General features: G+C 35.6%; 2 protein-coding genes across 2 annotated transcripts; both read right to left on the minus strand.

Moving 5' to 3' along the window:
• Positions 1-495: 495 nt before the first annotated feature.
• Positions 496-12,772, minus strand: LOC117323636 (DNA replication complex GINS protein PSF1-like). The gene is made up of 7 exons (XM_033878963.1): positions 12,608-12,772; positions 9,560-9,624; positions 9,027-9,122; positions 8,499-8,589; positions 7,328-7,444; positions 2,773-2,847; positions 496-1,724 (listed from the first exon to the last, which is right to left on the minus strand). Exons 1-7 carry the CDS (start codon positions 12,680-12,682, stop codon positions 1,653-1,655), a joined length of 591 nt encoding a protein of 196 aa, XP_033734854.1. The 5' UTR covers positions 12,683-12,772; the 3' UTR covers positions 496-1,652.
• A 3,570-nt stretch (positions 12,773-16,342) lies between these two features.
• LOC117323638 lies at positions 16,343-21,102 on the minus strand. The gene is made up of 5 exons (XM_033878966.1): positions 20,623-21,102; positions 19,194-19,269; positions 18,763-18,890; positions 18,386-18,463; positions 16,343-16,905 (listed from the first exon to the last, which is right to left on the minus strand). The coding sequence occupies exons 1-5, from the start codon at positions 20,833-20,835 to the stop codon at positions 16,825-16,827; spliced, it is 576 nt and encodes a 191-aa protein (XP_033734857.1). The 5' UTR covers positions 20,836-21,102; the 3' UTR covers positions 16,343-16,824.
• Positions 21,103-21,107: the final 5 nt, after the last annotated feature.

Genomic DNA, 21,107 nt, shown 5'->3' on the forward strand with positions numbered 1-21,107 from the left:
AATACTCACAATTCTTGTTCAGTCCGACAATAGCATTTGTTTTGGAAAATAACCCACATCCATGAACTTCCATGGTTGTCATGGGAGCGTGCATAAAATTATTTTTGTTGCACATTTACCATAAAATTACATTTTTAAAAATAATTTTGTTTGAGAAATGAATGTTCTCATAAAGAAACAGTATTGCAAGTGTGTATTGAGGTTTTCTGTAATCAATAAACATTCACTATTAATTGAACCAGATCAGAAGTGGAAAGAGACAAAAAAAAAAAAAAAAAACATTAAAAAACATGTTTTCTATAAAAAGGAGCGTTGGGAGGGCAGTGTACATAATCACCCAACATAAGATGGAGCACTGCATTAGTCATGTGAAATGTGTAGAATGCACCAATCATAACAGGCCCACATGGTACATACACATGAAAATTTAAGGTGATAGTCTACCAGCTCTTCAGTTTTGCCACCTTTAACTATATAAATAACACAATGTTGATAGAATGTTATACATTTTATTCATCAATAAATAATTATGTTAAAAGATTTTTAATATTCTTAAATACAGCAGCATTAGCCACTGATTAGATATTTAGCAACAGCCATAAGTATATATATTCTAGACACAGGATTAAGTTTTCTTCCTAGAGTTCCAGCCCCAAAATGTATTTCATTATTGACATCCTGAGAAAACAATATGAAAGAGGTCAGGCATTTTAATCTTTTCGCTCCTTTAGTTAATTGAAATACAATCAGATTTTCAACAATGTATTTTTCATGAATAACAGAAAATGATTTGCATGTTTCAGGTTGTATTAAAAGTACATTTGTATCTTTTAAAGATACCTTAAAACTTCAAAACTAATGCTCCTGACAAGATTACATTGACCATTTTGCACTCTTGACCTTTGACATTATAAGGTCACCTCTGGACACATTTTTTTTTTATCAAAAAAAGAAAACCAAAGGGCCATAATTCTTTGAAGTGGGAGACATACGCCAGACTGAAGTTTAACACTTGAGGCACCACCATCAGTGACTGGTACTTGCAAATAAAATATTAGCCAATATATAAATACGACATTCAACGAAGTGACATAATTCTTTATAGTAGGGACATACACCAGACTGAAGTTTTATAATACATGATGCACCACCATCAGCGACTTGTACTCATACATAATACAAATATTAGTTGATTATATAAATGTAATGTATAAGATTGTTATCAGATTACACAAGACACTTAACAAAGGGACATAACTCTTTAAAGTTAATGCATGCATTTAAAACAAGGGAAAAAATAATTCCTCTCATTGCTATGTTCACATTTTAGTTTCCTGATGGAAAGATTGCATGAACGATACATAAATTGTCTGCTTTTGCAAGAAATGAAATTATTTTATATCTCCGTTCTTATTACATATCCAGTAGACATGTACCATATCAAAACTATTCAGATTGATAACAGTTCTATCTAGACCTCAAGACAAAAGTTTACATTGCTCTTGACAGACCTACCAAAGACTAATAAAAGCTCTTTAATAGACCTGGCGCGGACCTCTTCACAACCGAGCAGTTTTTGACTGAACCCACTAGAATTGAACAGTTCCTGATAGACAGGCACATATACTAGTCCTAGAACAAGTTGGTGTAGCTCATCCCTGTACAATGTGTTCCAAGATTCCTTGACGTATCAAATGCTCACATTCGGATCGCAGGAGGAAATGCTGAAAATAGAAATCACCGTTCTGGTAAATATCTGAAAGTCTTAAGGATGTATCATGATAAGGGTAATTTGGTTTGGTTTGTTTTGTTTTAACATCCTATTAACAGCCAGGGAGGGTCATTTAAGGACTTGCCAGGTTTTGGAGGTGGAGGAAAGCTGGAGTACCTGAAGAAAAATAACCGGCCTACGGTCAGTATCTGTCAACTCTCAACCCAGAGGTGCAGGGCTAGTGATAAAGTGTCGGGACACCTTCACCACTCTGCCACCGCAGCCCCTGGACACCTTAACCACTCGGCCACCGCGGCCCCTGGACACCTTAACCACTCGGCCACCGCTGCCCCTGGACACCTTAACCACTCGGCCACCGCTGCCCCTGGACACCTTAACCACTCGGCCACCGCGGCCCCTGGACACCTTAACCACTCGGCCACAGCGGCCCCTGCTAATGGTAATCTTGGTTAAAACTTAATATAGAGTATATAGGGCTCGCGTTTAATATCATATAAAATATTACAGTAATATTAAGTTATGCATACAGATTACACTACATTTAGATTAAACTGTATGAAGAAGAATTCTCTTTACAAAGGTCAATTTTTGTAACTCTGAATATTTGCTATCTACAGGTCTTCATCCATATATAGTGCTAACGTTTACAATTAATGGATGAATTGGATGAATGGTATTCTGTACAGTGACTATTTACTCCAAAATACCTGTACACCTAAGCCCCACTCGATTTGCACTCTTCTCGGAAGAGAGGCCTTCTAAGAAGATCGCATTCCGTTATATGTAAATCGAGTAAACCGGAAGAATATAACTCAAAACAAACAAGTTTCTAAGTTTTCTCAAACACTATGACAAAAATATGTGCATGTATGTGTCATAAATCCTTCGAGACAGAAGGGGTAGAAGATCTTCCAGAAGCAGAAGAGCTACAAATAGAGTGACCGGAAGATATATTCTAGAAGGAGAAGAGTGCAAATCCAGTGGGGCTCGGACATGATTACTGACAATGTTGTGTACACCTGACCGCATTGTATTATTACCTGACTGTTTTTCTTTAGCACCAGTATGTTCCCATCTTGTGTTTCAAATTCACCATGGTCCATTAGGCATCGGACCTAAAGATAAAAAACAATCAAATTAATGTTAAGACTACTAACAGCATGGTATGCAACAAATCACAATATCTTTATTTTCAATACAATTAAATTGAATTTAAAATCATCTGTGCGGTATTGAAGAATGCCGATTGATTAGTGAATCCTAAAATCAGGACATTATAGTGCTAGCTCTCACACTCGATTTTTACAAAAATGATTTGCCTGTCAGAAACGGCATACCGTAATTTTCAGGGTATATTGCACACTTGTTTTGCCTTGTCAAAAGAGTGTGTGCATTATACGCGAGAACAAGTCATTCCGAGAATATCAGTCTCCTTGACCTGGAATACTATAATAAAGCAGTCTTTGATTTGAATTTACACTGATCACTAGGTGGTGTAATATCCTGGGAATTCCTCATCATCATTGGACACTGGGATGGAGTCTACAACTGTGGGTTTCTGACTGTTGTGATAAAACAGGTCGTAATCATCCACGTTCTCAATGTCAACATCTCGTTCACTGTCGCAGGTAGCGGTAGTCTCGTCATTCCACAGAATGTCATCATTGCTACCGTCAATCAGGTTAGAGATGGAACACGAGGTTATCACATGTGTTCACAATCCATTGACAAATGCCTGTTAACTCCGGTTTTTAGCTCACCTGGCCCGAAGGGCCGGTGAGCTTATGCCATGGTGCAGCGTCCGTCGTCCGTCAACTTTTTCTTTAAATTGCTACTAGTCCTAAAGTATTGAAGGGATTTTCACAAAATTTGGTCAGGAACATCCTTGGGGGAAGGGGAACAGAGTTTGTATAAATTTTTACTCTGAACCCCCAGGGACCTGAGGGGCGGGGCCAAATAGGGGAAATAGGGTTACTCCTTTAAATTGCTATAGCTACTAGTCATAAAGTTATGAATGAATTTGAACCAAATTTGGTCAGTAACATCCTTGGCAGAAAGGGAACAGAGTGTGTATAAATTTTTACTCTGAACCCCCAGGGGCCTGAGGGGTGGGGCCAAATAGGGGAAATAGGGTTACTCCTTTAAATTGCTACTAGTCATAAAGTTATGAATGAATTTGAACCAAATTTGGTCAGGAACATCCTTGGCAGAAGGGGAACAGAGTTTGTATAAATTTTTACTCTGAACCCCCAGGGACCTGAGGGGCGGGGCCAAATAGGGGAAATAGGGTTACTCCTTTAAATCGCTACTAGTCATAAAGTTATGAATGAATTTGAACCAAATTTGGTCAGTAACATCCTTGGCAGAAGGAGAACAGAGTTTGTATAAATTTTTACTCTGAACCCCCAGGGGCCTGAGGGGCGGGGCCAAATAGGGTTACTCCTTTAAATCGCTACTAGTCATAAAGTTATGAATGAATTTGAACCAAATTTGGTCAGGAACATTCTTGGCAGAAGGGGAACAGAGTTTGTATAAATTTTTACTCTGAACCCCCAGGGACCTGAGGGACGGGGCCAAATAGGGGAAATAGGGTTACTCCTTTAAATCGCTACTAGTAATAAAGTTATGAATGAATTTGAACCAAATTTGGTCAGTAACATCCTTGGCAGAAAGGAAACAGAGTTTGTATACATTTTTACTCTGAACCCCCAGGGGCCTGAGGGGCGGGGCCAAATAGGGGAAATAGGGTTACTCCTTTAAATCGCTACTAGTCATAAAGTTATGAATGAATTTGAACCAAATTTGGTCAGGAACATCCTTGGGGGAAAAGGAACAGAGTTTGTTTAAATCTTTATTCTCAACCCCCAGGGGCCCGAGGGGCGGGGCCAAATAGGGGAAATAGGGTTACTCCTTTAAATCGCTACTAGTCCTAAAGTATTGAATAGCTTTTCACCAAATTTGGTCAGGAACATCCTTGAGGGGAGGGGGAACAGAGTTTATATGAATTTTTACTCTGTACCCCTAGGGGCCTAAGGGGCGGGGCCAAGTAGGGGAAATAGAGATTAGTCTTTTAATTGCTACTAGTCATAAAGTTTTAAATGGATTTTAACCAAATATGGTCAGGAATATTCATTGGAGAAGGGGAACCGAGTTGGTATAAATTTCTACTCTGAATCCCCAGGGGACTGAGGAGTGGGGTCCGATAGGGAAAATAGGGGTTAATCCTTTAAATCGCTATTAATTATTAAGTTATGAATGGATTTTAACTAAATTTGGTCAGGAACATCCAGAGAGGAAGGGGGGAAAGAGTTTGTATAAATATTGAGGGGCCTGAGGGGCGGGGCCAAATAGGGGAAATAGAGATTAGTCTTTAAATTGCTATTTGCCATAAAGTTTTAAATGGATTTTAACCAAATTTGGTCAAGAACATCCTTGGGAGAAGGGGAACCGAGTTTGGATAAATTTTTACTCTGTACCCTCAGGGGCCTGAGGGGCGGGGCCAAATAAGGAAATAGGGGTTTATCCTTTAAATCGCTATTTTTCATAAAGTTATGAATGGATTTGAACCAAATTTGGTCCGGAATATCCTTAGGGGAAGGGGGAAAGAGAGTTTATATAAATATTGACTCTGACCCCCAAGGGGCCTGAAGGGATGGGCCAAATAAGGGAAATAGAGATTTGAGTTTTAAATGGATTTGAACCCAATTTGGTCAGAAACATCCATGGTGATGGGGGAACAGATTTTGCATAAATGGTTACTGTGACCCTCAATCCCATAACTATGTATAGTATCGCTGGGCATTAAGGGATAAACACAATTCTTATGTAAAAATAGGCCAAAGGGTTTTCCCCACCCTAAGGGACTTAGTTTCTTTAAACACCATTATGGTGTAAAAATAATCCATATGGTCTTTCAGAGAGTACATTTTTGTATATGTATTAACAAATTGAACATGAACATTATTTTGACATTTGGTCAAATCCAACCAGGTGAGCGATACAGGCGCCATGGGCCTCTTGTTGTTTCCTCCCCTTTGTGAAAGTGTTTGGATTTGTCCATCATCCAGTCATTCCAGGCAGTACAGAGGGAGACTTTCATGGGCTTGTCTACTACAACATCAAGGGGTTTGCAGGATACTGGTCATTCCTCCGGGTATGATGACAAGCTGGATGTTGTCGTCAGAGAGGGTCTGTTAAACGTAGGGGCTTCTGTGACATCAGAATAAATCTATGAATAAATGGGCTTTCTTCTCCTCTATATCTTAGCTACTCTTTCATTTTTTGTTCAGTCATCCCTCCTTTCTGAGGCACTCAGACGAACAATCCCTTTGGAAAGTTACCAGGTGGTAGCGTCTTGCTTAGCAAAAATGATACAGGGCAAAAGTTTGGTCCAATTAGCCATACATGCTGTTTACTCCAAATACCTGTACACCTGGCTCGATTAGTGATAATGTTCTGTATACTTGAACTCTGTACAGTGACTGTTTACTCCAAAATGCCATCACCATGGATCGGTTTTTCTCTTTCATCTGTATGGAGACAGACTTCCTATATGTAGGGGCTATAGTTGTATAGGATGAAAGTTCAAAGGTAGGGAGTGTCTGGTCCGCATTCCCTATTCTGGATGGGTTGATGTGGGAATCTCAAACTGATAGTGAAGGGTTAGAACTCTAAGCGTTTGTACTCGTAAGCATCAGGTAGTCTCTGGCGATGGTTATTAACCAGCGTATACGCAACATGTCTGTGTAGAAATCAGACCGCCCTAAAATCTCGAAACAGCCAGTTCGTCTTTCTTCATCCATGCTCATATTTTTGATTTTGGAATTTCGAAGTGGCAGTCAGCTGCCTGAAACCCAAACTTCTCGGCATATTCAATGGCATCCAGTTCCTCCTTTGCTGTAAAAGCTGTATGTTTCTTCCCCATGTCGTTGAATCAATCGATCATTAAGTACATGCAGATACCACAGAGGATACCGATTTCATGAAAGATAATACCAGAACTGCTTGGTTATATAAGTACAAGGTAGGACTGAAATTTCTATGACGTAAAATGTGAAAACAACATCCATTCTGACTATTAATAGCAGGTGTACTGTTCAAGCCTAGTACCAAAAAATTTCAAAGTGGTTTAATTAACGGCAATTATCAGAATAGGCTGATCTGTTCATTCACATGCTTGAATGTGTTTATTTTTAGTTAAGCTAGATTTAAATATGATTAGGATCGATTGATAACAACACAATAATGACCTATATTCCAATCATAAATTAAGAGTTCTACAATTAATCATTAAAAAAAATTTCCGGTTAAGAATATATTCCATTACAAATAAAACAGACCTTTGGTGCTACCATTCCACTCCGATACATTGTATTTTCATTTTTTTTTTCGAGCCCAAAAAAGTGCCTGCGTACTATATAGGCAATGCAAACATCTTATTTCAATTTCTTTGTCCTTGTGTTGGTAATAACCTATCGGGAGGTCATGAACTTTGACTTAATATATCCCCAGCATGTATTAGTATCTTGTTTTTGTTTACATCTATACTTTAAGGTTTTTAGGAAAATTTACATATTATGTGTGACTGTATCCTACCTCTATATACAGTGTCTTGGGTGGCTTGAGGTCCTGCGTCAGATCTAGGCCTCCCTCACCTCCTATTGACCTCATATAACTGGCAAGCATCTTATTGTACTTTCCAAACCACTGAACCTATAGGCAACAATGTAATTGTCAATCAAGTCACATTCAAACAGCTATACCGGGGCTTTTTCTCATTCATTTCGGATAGGGCCTTTTTGTCTCATTTTGGGAAGATCATTAGTGAATTGGGAAAGTTTTTTCAGGAGTAAATCGCAAATTTTGGAATTTGGCTTAGATATGAACCAAAAATTCAATTAAGAATAAGACCCAGTGACAGCCCCAAATAGCCCTCAGAAAAAGCCCGGAGTACTAAATACAAATTAAAATGTTTTAGAACAATTCTTATTTAAGATATGCAATAATGAATATAGGTTTAGAAATAATAAGATTTAAAGAGTTTACATTAATGTTCTTAAAGTTTTAAAGAAAAAAAACAAGTTGAGAATTTAACATAATGGCAAAATGTAAGCACAAGTAAGTTGCGACGACATGGGTATAGGCCTCTTTCTAGGACGGATTTTTGTAAGCCTCCTTAAAAACATCTTTTTTTCCCAGATTTCTTCAGTTTAGTAATCTACTATTGATGTTTTTAAACTATACTACATAATATAGGTGATGATCTGTATGTTTACAATTTAATATGGTATCTCCATGATCCAGTAAGGGCTATGCTAGGAAAACATGTATGGGACAGGAAGAAGGCACTTTAATAAATAACATGTGGTGGGGTGGATTCATATTCAAATCACAGCTATGGGTTGGTCGTATTTGAAATAAATTGATTCTGTTGTTGGGTATATTTGTTTCAATTATTACATTAAAATCGCTTTCGTACCAGGGCACCATTCACAAGAAAGCAGATACTTGGAAGGGTCATCAAAATTTTAAATCGCTTCAATAGGTGGGTCCCCTAATTTCTAAGTGCCTTCCCCCCATCCCATATGTATTCCTGGAACAGCACTAATCTATTTAAGGCTAGAAACTCATTAAAAAGTTCTGATTGAGAAAGTTTACAACAGAACACAGTCCAATACAAGAGATGATGTATACTCGATGTACATTGAATACCTCATCCAAAAGTATTATTGAGTAAATGGTGAAGACACCCTATATTTGAGGTTACCTCCTGTTCGCACATATTGAATTTTACATCTGCAGGTAGGACACTTCCGAACTCCCATCGCATCTTTTTTATATGTTCTATCCTGTTGAACCTGAGACAAGAAAGGCTGACATAAATCAACTCAATAAGTTTAATACATTAGATTATGAAGATATCAAAATCAATCTAACATTGTTACTTCACAATACAGGCCTTGATTTTACAATTGTTACTAAATTTCTGTAATTGTTTCCATTGAACAGCATTGCGAGAACTAAAGTTCAATATCCACTAGACTGATATCCAGATATATATTTTAGTGGAAAAAATGCATCAATGAACTTCTCATATGTCTAGTAAATAATATAGGCTGCAGATAATTTGTAGATTAGAGTTTTAGAATATTACATTAACACATTATGATAACTACAATTTATTATACAATGCTGCTTGTTATACATACTACATAAACAATTTGTACATATTTTTGAGTTAACAAGGCAGGATAATAAATTCCATAACACTTTAAGAAATGTGTTCTTCCCTTACAAGTATGCTAGAAGGCAGCGCTTGTTCCTTTCCAAAGCTGAGTGGCGAAGTTGGACACCTGAAAATAATCCACTCTCTCCTGCAACAGTGGCGCTCCTGTCCGAGAGAAGATGTACATAATATCACTAAAAACATGCTACCTCACATGAAGCTAGCCTGACTAGCATCATGCAGCAGTTAATGGATTATCAATATCCTTAGAAATTGCATATTACATTATAAAGTACTGTACTGCACATAATTATAATTAAGTATAATTAATTTACAAAGGGAATTTTTCAAATATTCAGGCAATATTTTTAATGGTCCTTTGACATAGATAAAAGTGAAAATATAATACCAGAGTTATATGGGTGTTGTTGTATTTAATGGTATCAGTATCAGTATAACAAAGTTGTAATGATGCAAGGCACATAAACTTACAACAGCCGTCACAAATTTTGTGGTGCATTATAAGTTATCACTGACCGTACCAATGTAATTTTACAGAGTTTTGAAAAAGCTCAGGAAAAATTTAAGTGCATATAACTTACACATCTTTTTGATTTTGGTCGAATAGAGCCTTCATTTCCTCCAAGATTTGTCGGGCTTTGTCCTCCTGGGTATGTAATTGAAAAATTAAATATATTAAGATATTAGACCGACCTGATGTGATGCTGCAAATTTAAAAATGCCACCAGTAAGTAATGGAATTTTGAGTGGACAGTCAACAAGCTAGTCCTAATTTTCTGACAATCTTGCTATGCAATCGCCATAAGGCAGCTTTAAAGGTGATGTTAACATCATAACCCTTTGGATTATCAATTAGATTATCAATTAGCATGATGTGTATACCAGTATATGGCACCTCATATTTGCCAGGTACACATATCATATTAAGATTTTTATTTTAAGTGGGCAACACGGTAAATAAAACAATGAAAGCATTTGAAACTAGAAAATTGTATGACATGATCATTTCCTTTGTTAATCAAAATTTGTTATTAATGTTATTCCCAAAAGGGTGTTAAATTATAAAATCAGATTGACAAATTTCTGTTTCAACATCTATAAAGTATTTAGCTATTTCCCTACCCGAAATTGACCTTTCATGGACACCTCTGATCATTAATATAGTTCAACAATACAAAGTTGCAGCACAATCAATCAGTCCAAGCATTATTAGGAATATGGCCCTAAACAATAGCATGTTGGTTGTATTTGATTACTGAACCATTAATCATTAGCATTCCCTCTCAACAACATCTTTGCTTACCTAGAGTTAAGATGCAGTACCTTCCTCTAGAGTAAGGTATTGAACACTATTCACAGGCGAAGATATATATCTCAACAGCTTCTTTAGGGCCTTTTTTGAGAATAAGACCATTTTGAATCAAAAAGGAACTTCAGTTTTCAGTTGTATGTATTAAGCATTTATCCAATAAGTTTTTTTTTTGCTCTTTGTCATTGATTACTTCACAAATCAATTCATTAAGACAGTCACTTCTATCATTCAGCGAAGTATTTCTATGTGCCACTATAAATCCAACTCAAGGCCAACATTAACTTTTTATATTCTCTGCTACATTTGCAATTCAACTTAACTAGGTATATTAGCATGTGGTTATGCTACGGTTAGAATTTTTTGTCAAGCCCTTTTCTTATTACGGTACTTAAAATTAGAGACTGAAGTACGTAGCTACTTTAGCAGTGAAGGCTGAGCTAGATTATTGTCAGGTTAGACGTTATTAGTCTGACACAAACTCGAGTAAGATCTGTATGTTTATCTTGGGCACTCCCCCAAGGAAGCATGTAGTTGTCTGTGTCTATTCTGCATAGTCGAGACACTACCTTTTGATTTAACCTACTATTGACCATATGTATATGGGGCACCATTTTACTATTTATTCCCATTTGGTGATATCTCCTATTCAAATACCGTAGGTGATATCACCTATTCGAATGAGTGATATCATAAGTATGGGGCGCCGTTTTACTATTTATTCCCATTTGGTGATATCACCCATTCGAATAGGTGATATCATTTAATGAAACGAATAGGTGATATCACTCATTCGAATAGGTGATATCACTTAATGAAACGAATAGGTGATATCACCAATTCGAATAGGTGATATCACTTAATGAAACGAATAGGTGATATCACCAATTCGAATAGGTGATATCACTCATTCGAATAGGTGATATCACCAATTGGAATAGGTGATATCACTTAAAAATATTCTTAAGTGATATCACCTATTCGAATTGGTGATATCACCTATTCGTTTCATTAAGTGATATCACCTATTCGATTGAGTGATATCACCTATACGAATAGGTGATATCACTTATGAAATTTTATAAGTCACAGTGATATCACCTATTCGAATTGGTGATATCACCTATTCGTTTCATTAAGTGATATCACCTATTCGAATGAGTGATATCACCTATTCGAATTGGTGATATCACCTATTCGTTTCATTAAGTGATATCACCTATTTGAATGAGTCATATCACCTATTCGAATGGGTGATATCACTTAATTAAACGAATAGGTGATATCACTTATCCGAATAGATGATATCACTCATTCGAATAGGTGATATCACCTATTTCGAAAAAAGTTCTTAAATGATATCACTTATCCGAATAGATGATATCACTCATTCGAATAGGTGATATCACCTATTTCGAAAAAAGTTATTAAGTGATATTACCTATTCGAATAGGTGATATCACCAAATGGGAATAAATAGTAAAACGGTGCCCCTATTCGAATAGGTGATATCACTCATTTGAATAGGTGATATCACTTATTGAAACGAATAGGTGATATCACTCATTCGAATAGGTGATATCACTTAATGAAAGGAATAGGTGATATCACCAATTCGAATAAGTGATATCACTTATAAAATTTCATAAATGATATCACCTATTCGTATAGGTGATATCACTCATTCGAATAGGTGATATCACTTAAGAATTTTATAAGTGATATCACCTATTCGAATGGGTGATATATCACCTATTCACCTATTCGAATAGGTGATATCACTGATTGAATAGGTGATATCACCAAATGGAAATAAATAGTAAAACGGTGCCCCATATTATATGTATTGTTGATCAGAGAAGTAGCCATCAGTACGCACACGAGACCCGTATCAAAATTGACTGGGATGATAAACCCAGCAAACCCCAATATATATTATTTTAAAGTGTATCAAAATGGACATGGCTGATAATTGATAGACCGATACAGTAATGTGGTTTTGTAATTGGTTACTAGAGTTTTTTTTATTTTTTATTTTAGCAGGGACATAGCTGTACGCCCCGATTTTAAACAGGTAAACAACGTATACCGCTGATATATACGGAAAATATCCTGTTAGGCCCTATATATCAAAGCATTTGAATGTGGGGAAAAATATGCTTTATCAGCTCCCCATCATGTTGAAAATAATAAAACGCGATTGTCGTCAACTTCACGTGGAAATCGTACGTACATAAATTCTAATGGGTCATGATCAGAAGATGATCATAATTTAATCATCCAAATATTTCGATTCAGGGATCCTACCGCATTTCCTTACATTGTATGGTGGCAGGGAACCGTCAACAGATCGCTGCAGTTCACGAATTAGCTCGAGGCCTTTTTCAGCAAGCATTGTTGTATCTTTTTGTTCCGTGTGACTTCTGTCAACAGTGAGACAAATCTCCCGCCATTACAGCTGCTTACATTTTTATTTTAGAGTAATTTCCCCTTGACCAGGTTCAAGTCAATAAACTGGGCCTAGTCATTGCAGACATACATTGCAATACTGTGACACGTGAATTATTTTTAGAGTACAGTGTATGTCTAAGTTAATGATTGTAGTAATTTTACATCAATAATAGTCTAAAATATGAATGCTGACGCTATTGGTAATCTACTTCAGTAATACCCATAAATAGTATACTGTACAGTAAGCTCATTCTCTATGTCGTCTAAAAATAAATATGATGACACAAGATGATATGCAACTTACGCATGAATATCGGACAGAGAAAAAAGAACTGAGCATAGCGACACAAAAATAATGAAAGTCGATTATAAATTAACCACAGGAAAAAATCAAATTCATAATAACGGTAAAGTTATATTTCATTTGATCAATGGTTTCGTAAAAGACCGACATTCCCCGCTTTATTTAAGACATAAAATGTACTTTTCAATGCCGTTTTTATTAGTTTTCCTCAGGTATTTAGTATATATAAAATTAGATAAATATTACCGACAATAACAAAATCTAGACTAATTAATTTGATATTTATCTTCATACGCAAGTATCTGCATGTAGTCCTATTGAATGATGAGCATGTGTATCCCAAATACATGGTTAAAAAAAGTCCGTAAAAATATGGTAAATGTAAAGACTATAGATCAAGTATACCAGACCACGATCAATGTTTAATGAAGTCATCAATTTTATCATTTGACCACAAATATAACACGTTTTATTTGTAGAAATAATTACACTGTTATCGAAATATAGCTGTTCAGTTTTCATTTTGTCCAACATTGAAACAACATGTATTTATTTGTAGAAATTATACTTATTAGCGAAATATAGGCCTAGCTGTTCAGTTTTCTAATAATAGTGCATTTATTGAAGCAAATTTCAAGTTCCAAAAATAAATAGATATAAAGAGGGTATTGATACATGTTAATAAATAGTTTTGTCGATGTAATTTCTTTAAATATGTTCAAAAACATTTCTCATTCTTAGATCTGGGTAATATCTATTTATATATAAGACAAGTGATGACACACGTGATAATGGTGGTAGGTAATACCAGGGATTCCCTGTCATACGTCTAATTAATTTCATTCTACGCAGTGTCGGTACCTGCCAGTTGTGACTGGTACACGGACTTCGATTGCCTCATCTCGGATGGTTGAGCCACGGATCAGATCTATATATAGATGATTTAATTAGTCTAATTAGTTGTTTTGTTTGTATTTTTATTTTGAAGTCAATTTTAATGATGATAACACGATTATCTTATCTTTTTTCTTTAATTATTACATTTGCAGCGGTATTTTGTCTGATTTCATCTTCAGTCCCTGTCTGTAATCAACAACTTTCAGAAGGTAGATAGATGTCGGTCAAATTATTACAGGTTCTCATCAGGGTGCAGAGTCACGTTCGTTTGTGGATACGAATAATACTTAGCCGGTATACATATAAATACAATACCATATGTACGTAATTTACAATCCTTCGTCACTCGACTCATAATATACATCATCATAATTATTATATATTATCATAAGTAATTTTATAGCTTTATTTATCTATTTATGGTCATCTTAGTATTCAGCACCAAAGTTTGTTAACACAATCAATACCTTTCTGACATTGTCCTTTAGTAGTTGTACACAGACATTTTTAATTAGCCGGAAACTCTATAGCAGAGTTTTGTGGTACCACTGTCAATGGTGTATCAACACGTGCAAGGTAAGGTATTGTTATATGTTCCATTGTTTTAATATTAGATCTGAAATCATAACGAAAGACCAAGAACATAATGACCAACATTGCATAACAAGTTATTTTACCCGTTCTGCTTTCGGGTGCAAGGTCAATGTCATAAAATGAAAGGTCAAAGTAACGAAGGTCAAACATGGAACATAACGACCAACATTGCATAACAAGTTATTTTACCCGTTCTGCTTTCGGGTGCAAGGTCAATGTCATAAAATGAAAGGTCAAGATAACAAAGGTCAAACATGGAACTCTGATAACCTTCATTGTATGATAATATAGTAACACAATGGTGTAGGTCGTACATATATATATCATTTATGAAATAATATTGTTGGGTATGCCAAGTAACAATATATAGCCCGTGTGTGACCGACTCATGTTTCATGGTGAGATGAAAACTCCCGAATTATGCAATAATATTTGGAGGCAATGTTACATTTATACTGTTTGAAGGTCAAAGTCCTGTGGGTCAAATTCTACATCCATTGCCAGTAAATCTAAATAACAATAGCATGACTTGGGATAACAAAAGGCAAAACTCAGCAATTTTATTTATGTGACCTTGAATGGTGAGTGTCGAGATTCCTCCGAGGTCCCATTTAAACTATAGACCCATCTCAGCATTTCAGTAGTGTACCTACATGTATATAATCATGCTAACTGATGACACTGAGAAAAATAGTCAAAACAAAACAATATAATTTTTTTGAAGTTTTATTTTGAAAACAAGTGTAAAGCAACAATCAAAAATCATTTGTATTATAACAGGTTATCATAACTCTTACACTTCATAACAGACATGTGTTCATACAGGAAAGTAAGATTTCTGAGACAGCTCCACACCAATAATTACAGTATCGGAGGAAGCAGAGCAATAAAGTATGGTTGGATGATCAGATATGCTGTATTATACAGTCCTTGTAAAATCAGTTTAGCTTTGACAGGATCAATAATCAATTTATTTTCTCTTAAATGTTTCATCAAAATTGTTAACTTAACAGACTAACTGAAATTTTACTGCACATGTAAGACAGGTCAACAGGAAATTGGCCAAACTTCAACATGGATAATACATTATGTTGTCACATTTCCTGGCAAAGTGCAACAAAATTGCAGACATCTACACATCAGCTTTATAAATACAACAGATATGATTGTCTTTTACCGACAGGGGAAACTCAGCTCTAAAAATAGTCTACAACAAGAATTTACCTGTCATCGCTAAGAACCCCAGGGTCAGCTCTATAAACAGAACTTACATCTTATCACCCTGGAGCACCGTGTTAAAATAAAACGTGATGCAACAAAAGAATGTTCACCCATCATCTATGTCCCAGAGCTGCCAAATCATGGCATTCTACACTGTCACATGGTTTAGTAACCAATATAGAAATTACATGTACCACTGGTTGGGTTAATGTTCATACAAATATAATTCTGTCACACATATATACCAATACACATAAATTGTTCAGTTTGATAATGATAATATATGTATCCTTAAACAACTGGTGTAAACAGTTACCATATTTATTTTCAAATAAGCCCTCCTTCCCAAGTGTAAAAGTTTAACATAATTATCCTCAAATAAGACCCCCTTCCCTAGTGTTAACATTTATCATAATCATCCACAAACACGCCTCCCCCTTCCCTAGTGTAGAGGTTTACCATATTTATCTTCAAATAAGCCCTCCTTCCCTAGTCTAAATGTTTACCATATTTATCCCCAAACAAGCTCCCTTTCCCTGGTGTAAAAGTTTACCATAATTATCCTCAAACAACCCCCCCCCCCCCCCCCCCCCCCCCCCTTCCCTAGTGTAAAAGTTAACCATATTTATCCTAAAATGAACCTCCTTCCCTCGTGTAAAAGTTAACCATATTTATCCTAAAATAAGCCCTCTTCCCTTGCATAAAAGTTTACTGTATTTATCCTCAAATAAGCAATGGACAATCATGCAAAAAAGGGGGGCTTATCTGTGGACAGGGGCTTATTTGTAGGCATTTACTTATTTGTGGACAGACTTATTTCTGTGTAGAGGTTTATTTGTGGACAGGGGCTTATTTGTGGACAGGGGCTTATTTGTGGACGGAGACTTATTTGTAGGTAGAGGCTTATTTGCCAATAACTGTGGTATGTACTTTGTATACATAAACATCAGTGACTTATCTAAAGTAATTCTTTCCTGGTAACAAATTTCAATTAATGGTAATCTAAATGTAGCTTTCAAACTGTCGCTTCATGTATGTCTTCGTTGATGATGTGCAATATCTGTGTGGTATCAGCAGCCTCTGCTGTCCTGCAATAGTTGATGAACATCCCTGTATATAACCTTCAGTGTTTCAAGGTCAGGACTCGACTTCTGAAATAACACAAAGGAAAACCTTTAATACTGCACCTGTCATACATACACCTAATTGGTCATCTGCCAGTTTGACCACAGCTGTAAAACTAATATTTTCAGAAATAAGTTTTTGTCTTCTGACTCTCCATACTGAGCATCAAAAAATCAATTTACTGGAGTTGAAGCCTTGCTGCCTAAACATGAACTCTAATTAGTGACTACAGATCAAAGCACACTGAAGCCTAGCTACAAATAACCATCACTAAATACCCTGACTGTCTGACAGTGAGACAGGAGTGACACAGACAACCCTGGAGAGTCGGGACCTATATTTTTTTCTATAAATACTAACAACATGCTGATGCCTGTGGTTGGAGTTAGTAATTAACCATAGATAAAATTCCATTCAAAATTGTTAAATCCATTTGAAGAAAAAGGCTGGCCTTTATTAGGTGACATTGAGTCGTTCACTTTGTTTAATCAGGCGACACCAGTGGGCCTGTTTCACATATATTGATGTTTTAATGATCATTGCAAAATATCATTATCAAAATACAACACTATCACAACTTCTCAATTTTGAACTCCTACACACTCCGATCTCCATAGTCCCATGGATACTTGGTGTAAATATATGTACAGTCAAACCTCTTTAACTTGAACTCTGATAACTAAAGGACTCTGCTTAACGCAAAGCAAAAAACTTGGATCTGTCAGTAGAATTTCTATGTAAAATATAATATTTTACCTTGAAAAGTCAGGATATCTCAAACTTTTCTCATGAGCACACTGACTTTGCTATAATAAAATTCTATTGTGTTTGAGTGTAAAGTTTGGTATCTTCACCATTATCATGTTTGATATAACCCTGGACGAAAATCCCAAGGAGCGAGGTCAGATACCAAAGTTTATACTGGTAGGAGACTTAAGTTATTTTCCTCATACTTGATAACATACATCTTGTGGGGGTTGCTACAGCTCAATCAGTTAGGGCACCAGCCATGTAACCTTAGGTGAAGATCAAAGGTGCACGGTTCAATGCTCCGTAACCATATCATTTGTGTTTCCTGGGAAGCTGAGAAAAATGGGCCAGTCCATGCTGTCATGGTTGTATCCTTGGTCAAGGCACTTTACCTAAATTGCTCTGGATGATATGTGTTATGTTGTTCGGTAAGGTAGCCACCAACTACTACGAGGAGACCCTGCCTCAAAATGACCCTGGCTGTTCACAGGGCGATAAATCTACTAAACTAACAAAAACACATCCATATGACAAAGACCCTACTAAAATATGATTTAAGAAGTAAAGTCCGGGCAGACGTCTAGCGTCCCCAGTACAGGGTAGGGGGGTGGAGGGCATCCTCTCAGTGTAATGACATTACCTGATTCATGGCAGAGATAGCATACATGTAATGTTTTAGGGTAGGGAACACAATCAGTACAATATTATCACATGAGAGGACTGAGCAACAGTAGATATATATAAGGATTTCCTCACCATAAACAGTGGGTACAGCTGTTCTTCTCTATTATCGCTTCCTTTAAGAACAACAGCCAGGTAACATACCACCCTTTGCTGAAAAATAAATCAAAGATTAATATAAAAAAACTTACAGCGTACAAGTAGTCAATTAAAATAACATGGAATTTATATCGAGTAATCAAGGTTTTGATACAGGTTGTCGTTCACAGTTGTCACATTATTAAGGGTTGTTATAGACAGTTTGTCAGTTATAGACAGGTCTCACGTTATTCAAGGTTTTTTTTTAGACAGTTTGTCTATGACAGACAGTTCACATATTATTCAGGGTCCTTTATATCGCTTCATCGGTATATTTAATAATAACCCTAGGTTAGTTAAAATTCAGAACTTACCATGGTGATAGCTTCAAGTATGACTATGTCTTTGATTTCGCTGATCTCAAAAAAATCAGCTGTAACTTGTCCAAACCAATTCTTCATTTTCACATTCACACCAATGGATGATACAAAGACCAGGGACTCTGATGATATACCAAAATTTAACATTCAGCTCTTCTTATTTTTGGTTTTGTGGTTTTTTTTTTGCAATATTTTTTTATTTACTATAATATGTAAATCAACAACATTGAATGTCAGATTATTGAGATACAAATAATGTTTTTTTTTTTTTAATCAACACTAATTAAACATATAAAATCCTGATAATTAACGTTAACATTATGACATTGGCACTGAATTGTACATCGAGTCAGGACAATAGATCAATATAACAAATACAGGCTGGGATGATAAAAAAAAACCTCCTGAATTTTACATTGGCATACCTGATTGAATCTGAATTCCAAAGAGAATAGTAGTTATGGCTGCAGCCACAAAAACACCTATAGCAGGAAAGTAAATCTGAAAGAAAACATGTTGAATATGATAATTCAATTAATTAAAGATGTCTGGTTGTACCAGGTAATCACTTTGATGTATGATATGATTTATGGTGTGGTTGAGTTGTACATGCCAGGTAAGAAAATTTAGGAAGTATGCAGTGACCATATCAGGACTCGATCCCGAGACCTCTTAACTTGGATCTAGTACATAGATTCTCTAACCAAATTCAGGGCTCGTTTATGCAGATGAACCAGTTAGTTAGTCAATTTCTTAATGTTTCATTTCAGTCAAGTCTGGAGTCTTCTCTGACTCCCAACACTTATTGATGGAAAATCTGGTGACTGCTTGGGAGAACGGAGTTCAACAGACTACCTAGTCCTAAAATAAATATATGTGCTTTCATATCATGATTATAAACTTTTATTACATTTTTATATGTCGAACCTTGAAAAAGACAATAACAAAAATTTAAATATCAGGGCATACCCAGCCTAGTTGTTGCATTTGTGAAAATATCATTTCCCTTTTACTTTGAAACCTTAATTTGTACGTGTATTCCTAAAATAGGCTGGTAGAAACAGACTGCGTGTTAATTTTACCACAAATTATTTTAACAGGGTTTTGAAACTGTTAAATTGTTATTAGACTAATGCCCTTTTGAAGAAATGGACAATAAAATTAAAGATAATAATATGAACATTTGAGGACTACAGACTACTTGGACCAGTGTTTCAGAATTTCCACATGAATGTGAGAACATATTTCATTGTCATATAATAGAATGAACATAATGAATGTATAATTGTATAGCCTTTGCAAAAGGTTAACAATTTCTGAAGACATGATTAATTGGTTAAAAATTGATAAATGATAATGTACTATATATTCTTTAAAAGTTCTTCAAACTTTTTGTAATACCATTGACATTGTAATAAAGTTGAATTTTGGCAAAACTATTGTGCATATAAATATGACCAAACAAATATCTTACTCGAGAAACTGTAAAGATTATAATGTGCACAACTTCATTACATAGAGTTGTCAAGCAGTATATATATAACTAGCATGTCAAGGGTGATCAACTCTTTTCAGAAAGTGCAAAGAGCAGCATAGTAAACTATTAAAATTTAAAGAAATACAATTCAGGTATCAAAGGTAAACAAATGGTTTTCCTCTTTAAATTGAATTTTTTTAAAAACATGACTGATTTACCAATGTTGATATTATTATTCCCGTTTTTATTAGTTTCGCAAATTTTGTATTTGTATTTGAAGACCAAAAAAGTACAAGAGGCACGTAAAGTATTTTTTTGTGATTGTTTTGTTTTCCACATTCATGATCGTACAAACACCCGTGTATGTATAAATTTACCTTTGTAATGATGTCCGACATCGTTAGTACATTTACAGCCAACTGCATTGCTATATACCCATGGAGGCAATGAAATATTAAATATATAAACACTAGAATTACAGCAAACTTAGTTGCATTGATTGGAGGTTGTTTTATACAAAATTCCTTCCCCTGTTGTCCATAACACACGGAATTAACATCTTTACATAAACGTGTAAAGGCCGCATCCATAGCTGCATTTTCTTCTTCCGGGTAAGGGGGGTAACTGTTTTAGTCTTGACAGAAATTAGGCTTATTCGGTTTTGTCGAGAGATATTATTATTTAGTTGACAGAGGAACAGTTACAGCACATTAAAACAAAGATACACTACGAATCATTTGGACATAGATACATCACGATAATTTCATATGCCAACTAAATACTGATTCATAAATCCCTGGTGAAAATAAATATTCCATAATCAAGAGTAATCAACGCTTCTCTCAGATTAGGGAAAACCCCA

This window comes from Pecten maximus, chromosome 3 (assembly GCF_902652985.1).
Source record: "Pecten maximus chromosome 3, xPecMax1.1, whole genome shotgun sequence".
Lineage (NCBI taxonomy): Eukaryota > Metazoa > Mollusca > Bivalvia > Pectinida > Pectinidae > Pecten > Pecten maximus.